General features: G+C 37.8%; 1 protein-coding gene across 2 annotated transcripts in view; it reads right to left on the reverse strand.

Moving 5' to 3' along the window:
* The window catches only part of LOC127516635 (NACHT and WD repeat domain-containing protein 2), a 64,053-nt gene extending 49,440 nt beyond the window's left edge, over positions 1–14,613 (reverse strand). The window contains exons 1-2 of one of the 2 annotated variants that reach the window (XM_051901417.1): positions 14,493–14,613; positions 10,837–11,008 (exon numbers count right to left, since the gene is read on the reverse strand). In XM_051901417.1, coding sequence (XP_051757377.1) covers positions 10,837–10,987 — 151 coding nt within the window. In that variant the 5' untranslated portion in view covers positions 10,988–11,008; positions 14,493–14,613. Of the gene's footprint in view, positions 1–10,836; positions 11,009–13,250; positions 13,586–14,492 lie in introns of those variants that run through there. The other variant, XM_051901416.1, reaches the window with a different exon arrangement.
* Positions 14,614–15,310: the final 697 nt, after the last annotated feature.

Genomic DNA, 15,310 nt, shown 5'->3' on the forward strand with positions numbered 1-15,310 from the left:
AAAGCATATATATATATAAATATATAGATATAGATATAGATAGAGAATCCGCGGGTCGGGCCAAGTAATAAAAAATAAAATTCCAATTAATTCTGGGTGTATGAGTGATAAATGTGGCGATTTTAATAAAGACACGGAACTCTCATTTCACGGCAAGACGCAACGAACGTGCGTCACTCTTATACTTTCGTTTTCAACCAAATGTATTTCTCTTTAGAGAAAACCAATCAAGGAAAGCATGTGCCTAGAGCACCTCCTAGTGGTCATTATATAAAAAAAAGGAAAAACCAAAGATTTTTTGTGGTAATGTAATCTTGTTAAAACAGATTTTATAAAATTGGCATCGAAAAAGGTATCTTTTTGAACGATACCCAGCCCTACTCATACGTCTACAGAAGTTCTTATTGAGAATTAACAGAGGTTTAGATGTTGATGTTTAATTGTTTCATTTGATGTTACCATTATGGTGAACAGTGTTCGCTTTAGTTTGGCTCTTGACCTTTAACATTATTTTTTCTTTGGCTGCTGTAATTGTGTCTTTAAAATACATTTGTTGTGGCAGAAAGCCAAAAGAAAATGTGATCAGATGACATTGGATATTTATTAAGGTTTCATTTTTTATTTTAGCTTTTAGTAAATTTGTTATGCAATTATCTTCTGTTTTTTTTTTTTATTATTTTTATTTCAGTTTTAGTTATTTTAGTACTTCATCTTAAACTTTTATTCTCATGAGTTGTCAAGTCAATTTTTTTAAGCTTTTCATCTAATATTTACATTTTATTTCAGCTTTTTTTTCAATTAACAATTTTTAATAGTTTTTATTTTTAGTTAACAATAACAACACTGGTACTGATTACCGCATTCATTTACCGTGGTATTTACATTGTATTTCAAACAATACTATGGTTTTTCTGTGATACATGTCCAAAAAAAACATTGTAGTTTTGTTAGTGTGGGCTGAAGGTCTTTTCCCTCTCAGATACGTTCCATCATACGCTTGAATGCTTACGAGCAAATCACATACAAACACTTACAAACATCTCTCTTTCAGTCACTGTCTCTTGTTTTCTCTTTAACACTCCGTTCTTTCATACACTGTATTTTCTCGGGGGATAGCTGCCAGCAAGGCTTGAAAACAGAGATTCCCCGGCTTACACTGTAGTCACTACTGTTCTCTGCTGCTAGTAGCTGAGCAAAAATAAACATGACGTCTGAGATCTCATAGACAATCTGGGATTCAAATCCTGGAAATAAACAGAAAGTTGCAGGGTTTTGGAAATGTAAAACAAAGTAACGATATGACATAAAATTTATAATAAATATTCAAGAAGTAGCAAATTAAATAAGTAAATTAGTGCCTCTTTGACAGACTCAGTGTTCAGGCAGCCAATGTTCTTCTTCCACTGAAGATCATCTCAAATCATACTGGAGGACCTGATCATCACTTATGACAAACAAACTTGTGCATTTCATGCAGCTTGACTGTCATTAAAGCAAAAGACATTCAGAAATTAATTTAAATTCAATTATGAATTCAATTGTAGTGAAAAAAAAAATGTGTTACATAATAAAAATGCAAAATAGCAGCATTTTCACTAGTAGCCTCAGAATCTTGCACACAGCAGCAGTATATGTTGCTGAATATTACATGATTCCCTTTGACAGAAAGTCAGGGCAATATGAGACATGAGAGTTGACACATTGAGGATACTCAGTCTTACTGTATTTACTACTGTACACAGCTGCTAGTAGCAAGGCAAAACCAAACACACTCAACCACCCCCCAGTGCCCTGTTACGAAAAAATTAAAGCTGCAATTACAAACCTTTGGCACCTAAAATAGTCTCTAATATGAATATGAAATTTGCTTTGCTAAGACGACAGTCTGATTCCAAGGTCACATAATAGATGTTGCTTACTTAGTCAAACATCTCTTTTTGCATCTTTCTTTCCCTTTCCACTCCCTCTATGCCTTTCTTGGTCTGCTAAGCTTTGATTTACCTTGGAATGACAATAAAAGGTAGCTGAATTTGCAATTATATATGCACATTTCAACTGTTCTGAAGCTTTTGTCAGTATCAGTTTGCTATTGTTTAGGCTCTCTGCTGATAGTTGATATTGCGACAGAGAACGGGAAAATCTGACTGGAGAGCTCTCTGTGGAAGATGAGGCCAATCATGTGCTCTGAACCCTCTAGACACAGGCAGCCAACACAACGTGTGTCACATCTCGCTACAGCATCTCTATCTGTGTCAGCCTAGTCAAGATTTTTGACGGGTTCAACAGCTCGTGCGGCTTTCACGTTTTAAATCTTTTATAACTGTCCATTCAGTTCTTTTTTGGGCTGTCCTATAAAGTATCTAGTCTCAGCCTATTACTTTTTCCCTTGCTCTGTTTTCCTGTGCAATTTTTGTTCTTTTTCCAGACTTTCTCAGTGATAAATGCTGTGGTGAAAGTTTTTCCCACCCACTTGTTTTTGAACCAGCAGCCTTGACAACTTTCCATTCTTTTTTTCATATCTTCCTGTATTTTCATCTTCTTTTCACCCTGATGACACCTGACTATCCAAGCCAGCAAAGAACTTAAAAACATGCTGTCACATAAAAGGTGCATACAAGGCGAATTGTCTGTTGTCAATAGTGTAGCAATATATGAAACACAGTTCAATTAAAAGTCACTTAAGCAGCTTTCTGTTAACACAGTTAATTCACATGATCAACTTGAACCCGGTGCAAAATCTGCATTGGGAAATCTTTTATCCTCACACGAAATGCACAATTGTGTCAATTCCAATTGAAATGATTGGATTTCGCCCACTAAATTTGCCAAACAATGACTACACCATTAAACCTTTATTATGTCTGTCCTTTTATATAAACACAAATGAAACAACAAAAGAGCTTAAACCTGTAACATAACTAGAAAGATTCTTTTCAAAAGATTTGTTGTGGTCTTATAATAAAACATTGAAATAATCTCCCCACATGCAACAAACCATTCTCAGAACAACAAAAAAAAAATCTTTAGACCACATTAGTATCCAGTTAGTAGACAAGACACGTATAGACTGGCAAAACACCAGGGAAAAGCACCTCGTAAGTAGATACCTTCATACCGTCATAAATGAATTAACGTGCCATGCACTGGGGAGCATTTTAGACAGCACATTTCCATAACAGATTGAAGCTTTCAAAATGTATCCAACAAAAAATTGTGTCAAAGATATAAGGTTTGAAATGTGTATATAAGAACAAGAAAGGAATAAAAATAGAGAGACTGAGACAGAAATGAAAGAAACTTCAGCTATATGAGCTGCTGCACTGGCCTTCACATTTACATGTTGCATGTTTGAATTGTCTGATTTGATTGAGAATGATAAAGAAAGATAAAAAAAAAAAGTGAGAAAAGAGGAGAGAAAAGTAGTGAGCTCATTCACTATGGGGGTGGGTAGTGCCAGTAAAGCATTATTGAACCAGATTGCATTGAATGGATAAAAGAAGGAAAGCGAGGAAAGATGAAGGAGGGCGTCATGAAAGGGTGTAAGAAATAAAAGATTTGAATAAGACTTATAATTTCTATAATAAAGCCTTGCAGCCCCAATCAAAGCCCAAAAGACTGCCATTAAACATCTCAGATGTATAGATGAATGAGATTTTCCAGCCCCCATGCTTTAAAGTGAACTTCAAATTTACTTTAAGGATTCATTCCAGGACTTGAAGTCCATTCACACAGTTTTTCTGCCTAAACATATGCTAGATTTTTGACCATTGTAACATATCACATAGTGTTTATTTTTACATCTTTCTTTCTCTTTTTGTTCTCTCCATGCCTTTCTTGGTCCGCTAAGCTTTAATTATCCTTAAGCTTTAATTATCCTTGGAATGACAACAAAAGCTGAACTTGTTTGCCATTTAATATGCACATTTCAACCATTCTGAAGCAGTTTTCTCTTCTACTAATCTGTATCAGTTTATTATTGTGTAGGCTCTCTGCTAATAGTTGATATTGCAACACCAAACAGGAATATCATGCTGTTTAGTGTCTTTTCTGTGTGTTCTGTCTCAAAAACATGTCACGCACCAACTGCGTTTTGTTCCATTCTGATGCTCTCCATCTAGCTTTTCTGAAACGCAATAACGCATTCTGTGTGAATTTTTAAAAAAATGTTTGGATTCACAATCTTTTGTCAAAAAGGAATAACTAATGTCACAAATCCCAACCCTCCAACCACCTGGCTCCATTCTGGCATTTATGCCAGTGTTTCATGTGCCAATCAATTCCCAATGAATAAAATCAGGCCCTGCAACATTTTTTTTATTCGTTAAATATTCTCGAATCTACAGAGCCCCACAGAGCCAAGATATTGTGGTGACAAATTAAGAATTGTTCCCACAACTAATATACAGGTGCATCTCAATAAATTAGAATATCATGAAAAAGTTTATATATATATATATATATATATATATATATAAAATTTAATTTAAAAAGTAAAACTTAAATATATTCTAGATTTATTAGACATATAGTAAAATATTTACAGACTTTTTTGTTTTCATTTTGATGATTACAGCTTGCTGCTCATCACAATCAAAAAATCAGTATCTCAGATTATTAGAATATTTAATCTCAAGTTCTATTAAATTACTATTCTCAGGGTATAAATACTGGGTTTAGGTCAGTAATCCCAGCAGCAGTCATGGGGAAGTCTGCTGACTTGACAGTTGTCCAGAAGACGATCATCAAGACCCTCTACAATGAGGGTAAGCCACAGAGGGTCATTGCTGAAAGAGCTGGCTGTGCGCAGAGTGCTGTGCCAAAGCATATTCATGGAAAGTTGACTGGAAGGAAAAAGTGTGGTAGGAAAAGGTGTACAAGTGAAAGGAATGACCGCAAGCTTGAGAAGATTGTCAGACGAAGCCGATTTAAGAACTTAGGAGAGCTTCAAAAGGAGTGGACTGAAGCTGGAGTCAGTGCATCAAGAGCCACCGCACACAGACGTCTTCAGGAAATGGGCTACAACTGTCACATTCCACGTACCAAGCCACTTCTGAACCAAAGACAACATCAGAAGCGTCTTACCTGGGCTAAGGAGAAAAAGAACTGGACTGTTGCTCAGTGGTTGCTCAGACCCAACAATGCAGATGACCTGAAGGCCGCTATCAAAGCAACCTGGCCTTTCATTACACCTGAGCAGTGCCACAGGCTGACTGCCTCCATGCCACGCCGCATTGATGCAGTAATTCATGCAAAAGGAGGCCCAACCAAGTATTGAGTGCATAGAAATGAACATACTTTTCAGAAGCCTGACATTTCTGTTTAAAATATCCTTTTTTTTATTGATCTTATGAAGTATTCTAATTTTTTGAGATAGTGAATTGGTGGGTTTTTGTTAAATGTAAGCTAAAATCATCAAAATTAAAAGAACCAAAGACTTAAAGTACTTCAGTCTGTGTGCATTGAATTTATTTAATACACGAGTTCCACAATTGAGTTGAATTACTGAAATAAATGAACTTTTCTAATTCTAATTTATTGTGTGTATATATATATATATATATATATATGCAACCTACATTTTAGAGCTGGTATGTATGGCCTAGCAAAAATAGATGTCACACCACATTACCATCAATGACATTTTAAGATAAAAGCTTTTTATAGTCACTAAACATTCTAAACACGCTTTAATAGTTTATGAACATCGGTGTCATTTAGAATCTCAAGCTGCAAGCGTGCATCTCGCTCTCAATGCTGTGTCCGTTCATGTCTATAATCTGGGGTAAAGCCTTTGTGCAGTCGCTCCCATGGGGCTCTCACATGTGTCTCCAGCAGCACGGGCTCTGAACGGATGGTCGCATATAGATGAGCTCAGTATTGATACAGCTGTCTGATGCTGAAGCACAAGACTCTGAGGGATTAGGTGAGGTCGCAAGATGGAGGACGATGGAACGTGAATTGCTCCCCATCAAAGGCGCCTGACCGCGTGTGCTTAACGACAGAGTGAAATCCCATCTGTGACTAAAAACATTCCTGTTGGCAATCCATTAGCTACATGGCATTAGTAAACTAATTACCAAATGCTCAAAGGCAAAACTATTATCTGAATATTCAAAGCACATAATTATCCATCATTACAAGCAATTTGAGTGTTTTTAAATGCAATGCTTATGAAGTAATGTGGCATTAAAGGTGAAGAGTGTTAATCTTTTCAATGTTAAAATACTATCAAAGTTTAATATGCCGAGATCACTATAAATATGCAGTTCATAGGTAGATACTCCTGAAAAGTGCTATTAAAACTGGGTTTGTTCAAGCTTTCTGACTAGCTCAACACAGCAACCAAGGATGTCTATGATAGCTGAAGAACGCTATCAATTAGCATTTCCATTTATCTCAATGGCAATTGCTCGGCTGCTATCTCTGCTCATGGACACAGTTGTTTTTGAGCCAATCACTTGAGCTGTAAATGCCATGTGACTAATCACTTTGGAGCCTGTGAAAATGAAGGCATGACAATGCTAACTGGCTGATGTCACCAAGAACCCTTCTTATAGTTTTAAAAGTGCATTCAGTAGTTCTTTTGTTAGCGCTAACATTGCTGTTCTTTGTGTACTTCAAGTAGCGATACCACAATAGTGTAAGATGCTGCACTGCCATCTACTAATGTGGATCAGTATGATTGCCTCTGAGTTTTATGTAAATAAAACTGATACTAGTGAATTTTAGAGAGCGGTCTACACAATAATTACCTTCCCTAACCAACAAAAAATAAGCAACTTGGGCAACACTTCTCAAATCTTTCCACTTTGTGTATTGCGTACCAATGTTTACGTTCGTGTTTTGTCTTCTGTCTTCAGACCTTTTCTGCTTCTTAGGCCGTACAAGTACTGATTCTCCCATTGTCTCAACTGGTAAAACACGATAATAAGTGTGTTTCATTGTCTAATTTTTGCTCTTCATGTCACCAAACAACACTACGCTACTAGCATATCTACAGAGGCTTCAGCAAATGAGCGTGAAGCATTGCGTGAACAAGTTGACATTTGACAAACATTGAAGGGGTGACCCACACTATACGTATTTAAAACCCATTTAATAGAACACTATGAGTACAGTTTTAATCTAATGTCATCTAATGTCAGTGTCTTTATATTTATACTTAAATATACTTTATATTAGTCTAATGTTAGTGTCCACCCCCCACCTAGCATTGAAAACAATGTGAATGCGCCATAATAAATAATGATGGCTAACACCACACATGCTGTTACAACACGGCGGCATTAAATTCAAGGTCCTTAAATCAGAATAAAACTCCTGCACATAAAACTCTAGTTGCCCTTGGTTACTCTACAGAGAGAGAAAAAAACCCAAACATTATCACATTCATTTCCTCAAAGCCTCAATCTCAACCTCAGCAAGACTCCAGCAACTGCTGTCCTAACTGCCCCTAGTAGACCCCCTAAATCACAGAGCTGACTTCTGCAATAGCTCTAACACAAATTGAAATCATTCCTCTCAAGTCAAGGGATGTATAAGAGTGAGAATAGTAAGACATAACAAAGAGTTGTTATGAGTCTGTGTGTGCAAGGCCAACTCCCTTTTTGGTAAATCTGTGATGTATAAATTGCTCCCTCTAGTGCGTAAGGGGGAAGAGCATTGCACCAAAGCCCAGCTGGCTTGTTCACCCACTGAAAGTGTCATTAATTCTCTACCTTGACATTAGCTCTGAGCTGTGCATCTACAGGTCCAGTACATCAGATTCCACACTCCACCTCGCACTCTCTCAGCACACACCATCACCTCTGCCTCTTGCTAAACCATCTTCAAGCAGTTGACTTTCCAGGGCTCACTGCTTTTGATCAGAACAAAATCTCTCTAGTCTCCTTCTATTTCAGTAGAGAAGTGGCTTCAGACTCACTCTATTTACAATATTCCAGTATAAGACCAGGTTGCACTGCATGAATTAATTGAAGGCTGAGTGTGATTATACACAAAATGGTGTCTGAATGTGGAAACTATTTAATTTAAATTAAAGCTATTTAATTTAAAGCTTAAATTAGCTTCGCCCAATGAAAAATAACACTGCAAAAAATAACAACCATTTCAAATAGGTTTTCCGAAAACTCCATCTGTCTGCAACTGGTCAAACAAACAGATAGTCCTGCCCAAAACTCACACATTGGTTGAGTCAATGTTGCCGTATCGGCTGGTCAGGATACTCAAACAAACTGAACAGTGTTTTGACAGCACTACAGAGCCACAGTGTTTATACTTTTCAGGAAAATCAATCTACTAAATGAATGGCTTATTTATTGTTTCTTCATATTAAATTAGCGTATATGAGAAAGTATTTAACATGACACATTTCACCTTATAATTTAAAATAATTATAAAATAATTACTATAATATGTTTAAAAAAATTAAATACATTAAATACCTACAAAATGGATTTACTGTGTAACTACTGTATGTTGTTCTGGAAAATTCCCACATTTACTGCTAATGAGTTTGAGGTATAGTATGTTTAGGAGTAAGGGTTGGGTTACGGTTAGTGTTAAAGGATTAGTTCAATTCTGAATGAAAATTTCCTGATAATTTACTCACCCCCATCTTGTTTATGTCTTTCTTTTTTCAGTCGAAAAGAAATTAAGGTTTTTGAGGAAAACATTCCAGGATTCTTCTCCATATAGTGGACTTCAGTGGGGTTCACTGGGTTGAAAGTCCTAATTGCCGTTTCAGTTTCAAGGGCTCTGCGCGATCCTAGATGTGGAATACACGTCTTATCTAGCGGAAACAATCAGTCATTTTCTAAAAGAAAATTAAAATTTATATACTTTTTAACCACAAATGCTCATCTTGCACTAGCTCTGTGATCCGCACGCATTATGTAATCACGTTACCAAGGTCATGTGTGACGTAGGTGGAAGTACCGATCCAGTGTCTATAAAGTGAACGTGCAAAGATTAAGCCAAACGCCCTTTACAAAAAAAAAGGTAAAACAATGATATCGGACAATTTTGAAGTTTTTCGCCCTACCACGGAATTTCCACGTGACCTTTCAACGTAATGCATGGCGCATCGCAGAGCTAGTGCAAGACAAGCATTTGTGGTTAAAAGGTATATACATTTTAATTTTTAAAAAAAAAAAAAAAGACCAATCGTTTCGCTAGATAAGACCCTTATTCCTCGTCTGGGATCGTGTAGAGCCCTTTGAAGCTGCACTGAAACTGCAATATGAACCTTCAACCCAGTGAACTCCACTGAAGCCCACTATATGGAGAAGAATCCTGGAATGTTTTCCTCAAAAACCTTAATTTATTTTCAACTGAAGAAAGAAAGACATGAACATCTTGGATGACATGTGGGTTAGTAAATTATCAGGAAATTTTCATTCAGAAGTGAACTAATCCTTTAAAGACATAAACATGTATGTACATAATAAGTATATTGTAACAAATGGTAAGTACATAGGTCACCTAATATAAAGCGTGACTAATAATTTTATAATATTTTTATAATAATACACTGGATTATTTAACAGCAAATAATGGCTTGTTTTTTATTATTTAGGAATAATGCATGTAACCACATCCATATGCATCAGAAACGACTACAGCTACAGGTGGAATATGACAAGGTTGCCTATGTTATAGCTGCGATTTAGAGGAGTCTTTATTGTGAATCCTTCAGCTTGAAAGGTCATCATTTTACTTAAGACGTCCTTGCACCAATCTAATTTATTCACCGGTATCTTCCCTCCTTTCACTTCATCCTCACCTCATTTCTCCATTCCTCTTTCTCTATCTCCCTCCTAACCCATTTTATACTTTCCCTTGGCTTGTTTACTCCTAGATTAGAAGTACTATTTTAAGGTCTCCCTGCAGCCAATATTTAAATCTATGACTGCATATGTGCCGCCTAGTTCCCCTGGCACTCATTAAATCTGAGGTCAATTCTAAGCAGCACTGGGTTTAAGCCTTAAGATGTAAAAATGAGCAATCAATGGTGGGAATGATGACCTATCAATGATTTCTCAGGATAGGAGCAAGACATTCCCACTCTGTTAACCACTTTCACACAGCCACGAGCAAACTGAATACTGAGAGCTCCCCTATTAGAAACTGTAAAGAAGCACAATATTTTGTGTAATGGTTGCTTGGCCTGTGTTTTTGTGGAATGCTGAAACCCATGTTCAGTGCTGAGACAGACGGCTCCACTAACTGCTGTCACTGCTGCTCTTGTCAAAGCACACGGGACAGCGGTCCTGCAGACATTAGCAATGGCCATATCTCTGAGGATGGCAGCATGTGTTATGAAACGGCATGATGTGGAACTGTCATTGCCATCTGAATTCATTACTGTAAAATCTGGTTCATTAACACATTGGATGATAAAACATGTCTTGCACATCGCTTGAGCATTAACAGGTGTCAGTCTGGTTGACAGAACAGTGTGTTTGTGCACTGCAATCAGTATGGTCCTTGGGTCCAGGTGACTCTCAAGTTCTCATACACACATATTCATGCACCTATCATGAACAGTCTAAATTATTTAAAAATTGATCTTAGTAACCCCAAAATGGTGCCTCATCACATTGGCAGAACCTCCTGGAGAACCTCTAGGCACAAAGTTCAGTTCTCTGAGGAACCTCGAGGCCCTCAAGAACTCTGAAGACCATAAACTGTTCCACCAGTAACCTCATTACTAGGAAAGATTATTTGGTGCACTTTCAAAAGCCTTCAATGGCCCTCTTGAGTGAGGCACTCTGAAGAACCCAAAGTATTTATGTATTTTTTTTCATATTTACAGTGTGGGAAAACGCTACTTACCATCAGGGTTGGCACAGATGAAGACCCGGACGCTCCTGCCCGTGGGGACATGGAACGGTGGGAGCGCAAGGACGTTCCCACTAATGGCTGCTCTGCGCAGAGCAGATTCACGGGGACAGGGCTGCCTGTTGCCCACTCCGGATGGCCACATGGGTGGCGACTTCCAACGAGGCTGCAGACAGAATTCAACAACTTTAGAAATACAGGACAATTCATGAATGGTTTTGAAATACTCAAGTGATTAAATTTAGTGGAATCTCTTTAAGACTGAGGGTGCAGTCACATTAACAAAACTCTGTGTGATGTAATGATGTATGAAGCACAGTTGCCACAGAAGTCACTTTTAAACCCAGAAGCTTTCTGTTGTCATTGTGGTGAGTCACCAACTTGAACTAGTTGCAAAATCAGTGTGGAGAAATCTTTTGCCCTCATGCAAAATTCCAAATCATGTGAATTCTTATTGAAATTAATGGATTTTGCCCACAAAAATCTGCTGAAGAGTAGTAAATGTGACCTTGACAATCAAGCACTGGTTCCTTTTCGGAAGCAGTTGCATTTTGCGGCACTGTAACAACGCTACTGAATGTACAGCGCAAAACATACAGCGACCAGTGTAGTCCGATTCCTGCAAAAATTACTCTTGTCTTTTGAGTCAGTTCTTTTAAGTGAATCAAAAATATAAAGCATGACCAGACTCCCAAAACAGTGACTCTTATGAGCTACTTTGTTTTAATGAATAAAAGATTTCATTCACACAGTCAAGTGTTTGGGATTAACAAACATATTTATTAATGGATGTGACTGTGTGAACAAATTACTGATGTCAAGTGTCTTTTCTATTCTCTATTCTCGTAACCATAGTGACACTGGCTGAATTCGGAACAGCATACTAGATTTGACAGATGAACTCGCATCTTGATTGGGTTTGTTTATTAAATAATAAGATTTTCAATGTCTTGTAAAATTTTCTAGATGGTTTAATATTTAATTTTAAATAACCCTTGTTGTGCAAGATTTTCAAGCATAGCTACCCATATAAGGCTATATGGCAGAAATAGCAAGAGTCATATGCTAGAATACTATTGCAAATTAAGCCAGTGACTAAATTGAATAAGATGGTGGCGTCCATAACACGCACAATTGACACAACCCTGTTTAATAAACGAGTAAATACCCGTAACTTGAATTAAGTCACAGAAAAGTTTGTACAGTACCGTTCCGCACAAGTTTACTTAAATGTGAGTCCTGAAAATTAAAGAGTGTCAGTTTGGTTTTAAATTTAGGTTGTCACCATGGTTAGTCACGGGACGAATGTGTAAACATAACCGTATTTAGCACTCCCTTAACGATTTATAACCTAATCTGTAGCTGTGTGAACGTGGACAAAGAATTACCGAAAAAATAAGCCGGTATTACACTGAATTCTGTGCCCCATCGAAATTCTGTGACTATAATTGGCGGCGTAGTGACTGTAAGGTCAAAGCGCCAAAACGCTTGATTGCGTTCCAATGTTATCTTTCGCAGCTCGTCTTGCGCATGAGCACAACAATTTTAGAACGCTGTTTAAAAGAAATTCTCCCAAATGTTGTACTTAAGGCACGTGAGACATACCGTTGGTTCATATGGCAATATGTATTTAAAGATACACATTAATATTAGTTTTGTCTGTAGCAGTATGAATTTGAATGAATGCATAAATTAATGAAATGCTACCGTATTTGCATTTTACTTGTACTGTTGTACTGTACTAGCCAATTATTTGATTAAAGTAGGCTAATTACAAGTCTGTGTAAGCGTTCTTTGACAAGATTACCTTTGATTTATTATAGAAATGCAACATACTGATGAGGGCAGTAAATGCAATTAGAATATTGCATTTCTTTCCACACCAAAATCGGATTTTTCTTCATTAGCCTACAAAAAGAGTAGCCTACTACTGGAACCGTCAAGGAAACTGAATTGTTAAAAGAAATCAGAATCGCAACCAGAATCGATTCCCATTTCTAGTTGTAAATGACTTATTGCTTAAACAATGACTGCAATTGCCTTTGTAAGAAGGCACACTAGACCATGTCTACTTTCTCACTTTATACCAATTTTCAGTGTTATCAATGTAACCAAGGAAAAACGCGTGAACGCAACCGGTCACGAACTGCATCTCCGCACAAATGGAACGAACAATCGATAATTTTCTGTCTCAGCAAACAACGAATCTTGTTTCTAAGAGTTGAAGATCGCTTTGTCTTAGTCGCGTTTCATGCCTTAACATTACACCTGAAACACATCCGAAGACGATAAAGTTACGCGTTGATCGTACAGTAAAGCCAATTCCAAACAAAATAAACTCAGCCGCGCTTCAACACACACCGAATGCAGGCAGCATGCTTGCACAGTAACACACTTGAAGTGCTTACGTTCATCCTCTTCATCCTGTAACCGTGTCACACAATATCCGAGCAGGTATCCACGGAAATCAGCGGAGACGGCGATACAAACGCCCATTAAATATTTTTGACCGAAAATCAGTCCCGGGGGACCAGAAGAGTGACGGTCGCTGGCCAAACCCCGGCGGTCCGCATCCTCCTCGTGCCGTGTCTTATAAAGCTCCGCGCACAGCGTTTTCTGTCCGCAGTGCTTGAGGAAAACACAAGTGAGGTGACAGAGATGAGAGTGGAGGGATATTCCTCTCATCGCCAGCTGTCTCTTAATGCGCAGCGGCGAGCAGGAGTACGAGAGGAGGAGGAGGAGCGCTCTGAATTCATTATCAATAAATGCTTCTCTTTCGCAGCGGCTGGAAGTTTAAGTGAATTGAATTAAACGTAATTGATTGGACTGCATTGCTGCTCGCGCTCGGGGAAATGCTCAAACCTCGCCTATCTTCCTCGCAAACATGGACCAGAAAGAATGCTGTTGTTTCGGCTATTTTCCAGATACAAAGTGCGCAGAAATAACAAATACTAAACGATTTTTATAAAACAAATGTGTTTTTGTAGATTATTGTAGAAAACAGACTACAGTAACCTTGTTTGCTCGTCTCCCAGCCTTGTCAGACTGGTCTGCTGGATGGTTTTAGAGGGTTTCTGACCACTTTTCAGCTGACCAGGCTGGAAGACCAGCTTAAACCAGCTAAGACAAGCAGTTTAGCCTGTTTTATATTAAGTGCTCTGTTCTTAGGCACATTTCAAATATCACGCAGAGCAGATTTATCATGAGGTTAACCTGGCCAAGTCTGCTGCTGACTGCAAGCAGATGTTGCCATCTTCCAGACAAAAAGCTTAAAACTGTGAATGCCTTGCTTGGTGATATTTAAAGTATTCAAAGCTATATACAGAAAGTCATTTGTGCCCATATGACTCAAGGACATCAAGTGTAACTAAAATATATTATGCAATAGATTTCTGTGTAATTTTAATTTTTCTATATTTCTGTGCAATTTGAATCAATCAATCAATCTATCAATCTATCAATCTATCTATCTATCTATCTATCCTCTGCAAAATCTCTAAAAAATGTGAAAATCTGTAAAAGTATATTTAAGTCATAAGTCATATATGGCTTCAAACCTAAAAAAGAACAAGCGTGTTTCATCAAACACATGGTTATTTAATCAAACATGAGTTTAGTTAATATATTGTTAGTTAAAATGAGTAACTTACTGTTCTCAACGATTGCTGTTCTGTTTTCCCTCTGGGTCCTGTTGGCACGGTGCTCTAATATAAAGGGCCAGACCCTCTGCATGAGGCACACATGAACACTGCAAAAAGAGAGGTGCTGAATCTGGCAACCAGCAGTGGCTTAACCTTTCTTTCCTTCCCTCTTCCGGTAAAGCTGTAATCCCTCCAAGGCGGAAGGAACTGCCCTCTTCTGATTCCAGATCAGTTTTGCAGCCCCTCTCGTAGTGGTGTAGGCCATGTTTGGGTGGTTAGTGCTGATCACACAGCAGTGCGAAAGATCCTAATCTCTCATATACAGAGCAGTGTGAAGCTAATGTGGTGGGGTTTTGTTTAAACAGTCCCAGCATGCCATGGGCAATTAGGGAAAGTGAAAAGTGTTGACACGCACAACATTTTTTATATGGATCCCACTTGAATGATTGCAAAAAATGCTGAAAATACTGCTTTGAGGTTTTGTAGTAACAGCACAAGTTGAGCAAAAGCGCACACAAACAGCCTTCATTCTGACCATATAATCTACATCTGCAATAATGTGGCTGTATCATTATGCATCATTACAGAAGCAGCCATGCAAAGAGAACAGCTCTATAGGGACAATGCGGTCCTTTTGACTTATGGTTATCTAATCAGACTCGATGCTTTTTTGAGATTGCCAAACCAGAGAGTGTGAGAGCATATGCGCTAGCAGAATATGTTTGTTTGTTTGCAGAAATGCAAATTTCTTGTGAATGGAGATATAATTTGTATATAAAACATGTGTGCAATGAGCTTTACAGAGCAAGAGTTAGCATTAGTAGGCT

This window comes from Ctenopharyngodon idella, chromosome 7, assembly GCF_019924925.1.
Source record: "Ctenopharyngodon idella isolate HZGC_01 chromosome 7, HZGC01, whole genome shotgun sequence".
NCBI classification, from domain to species: Eukaryota; Metazoa; Chordata; class Actinopteri; order Cypriniformes; family Xenocyprididae; genus Ctenopharyngodon; species Ctenopharyngodon idella.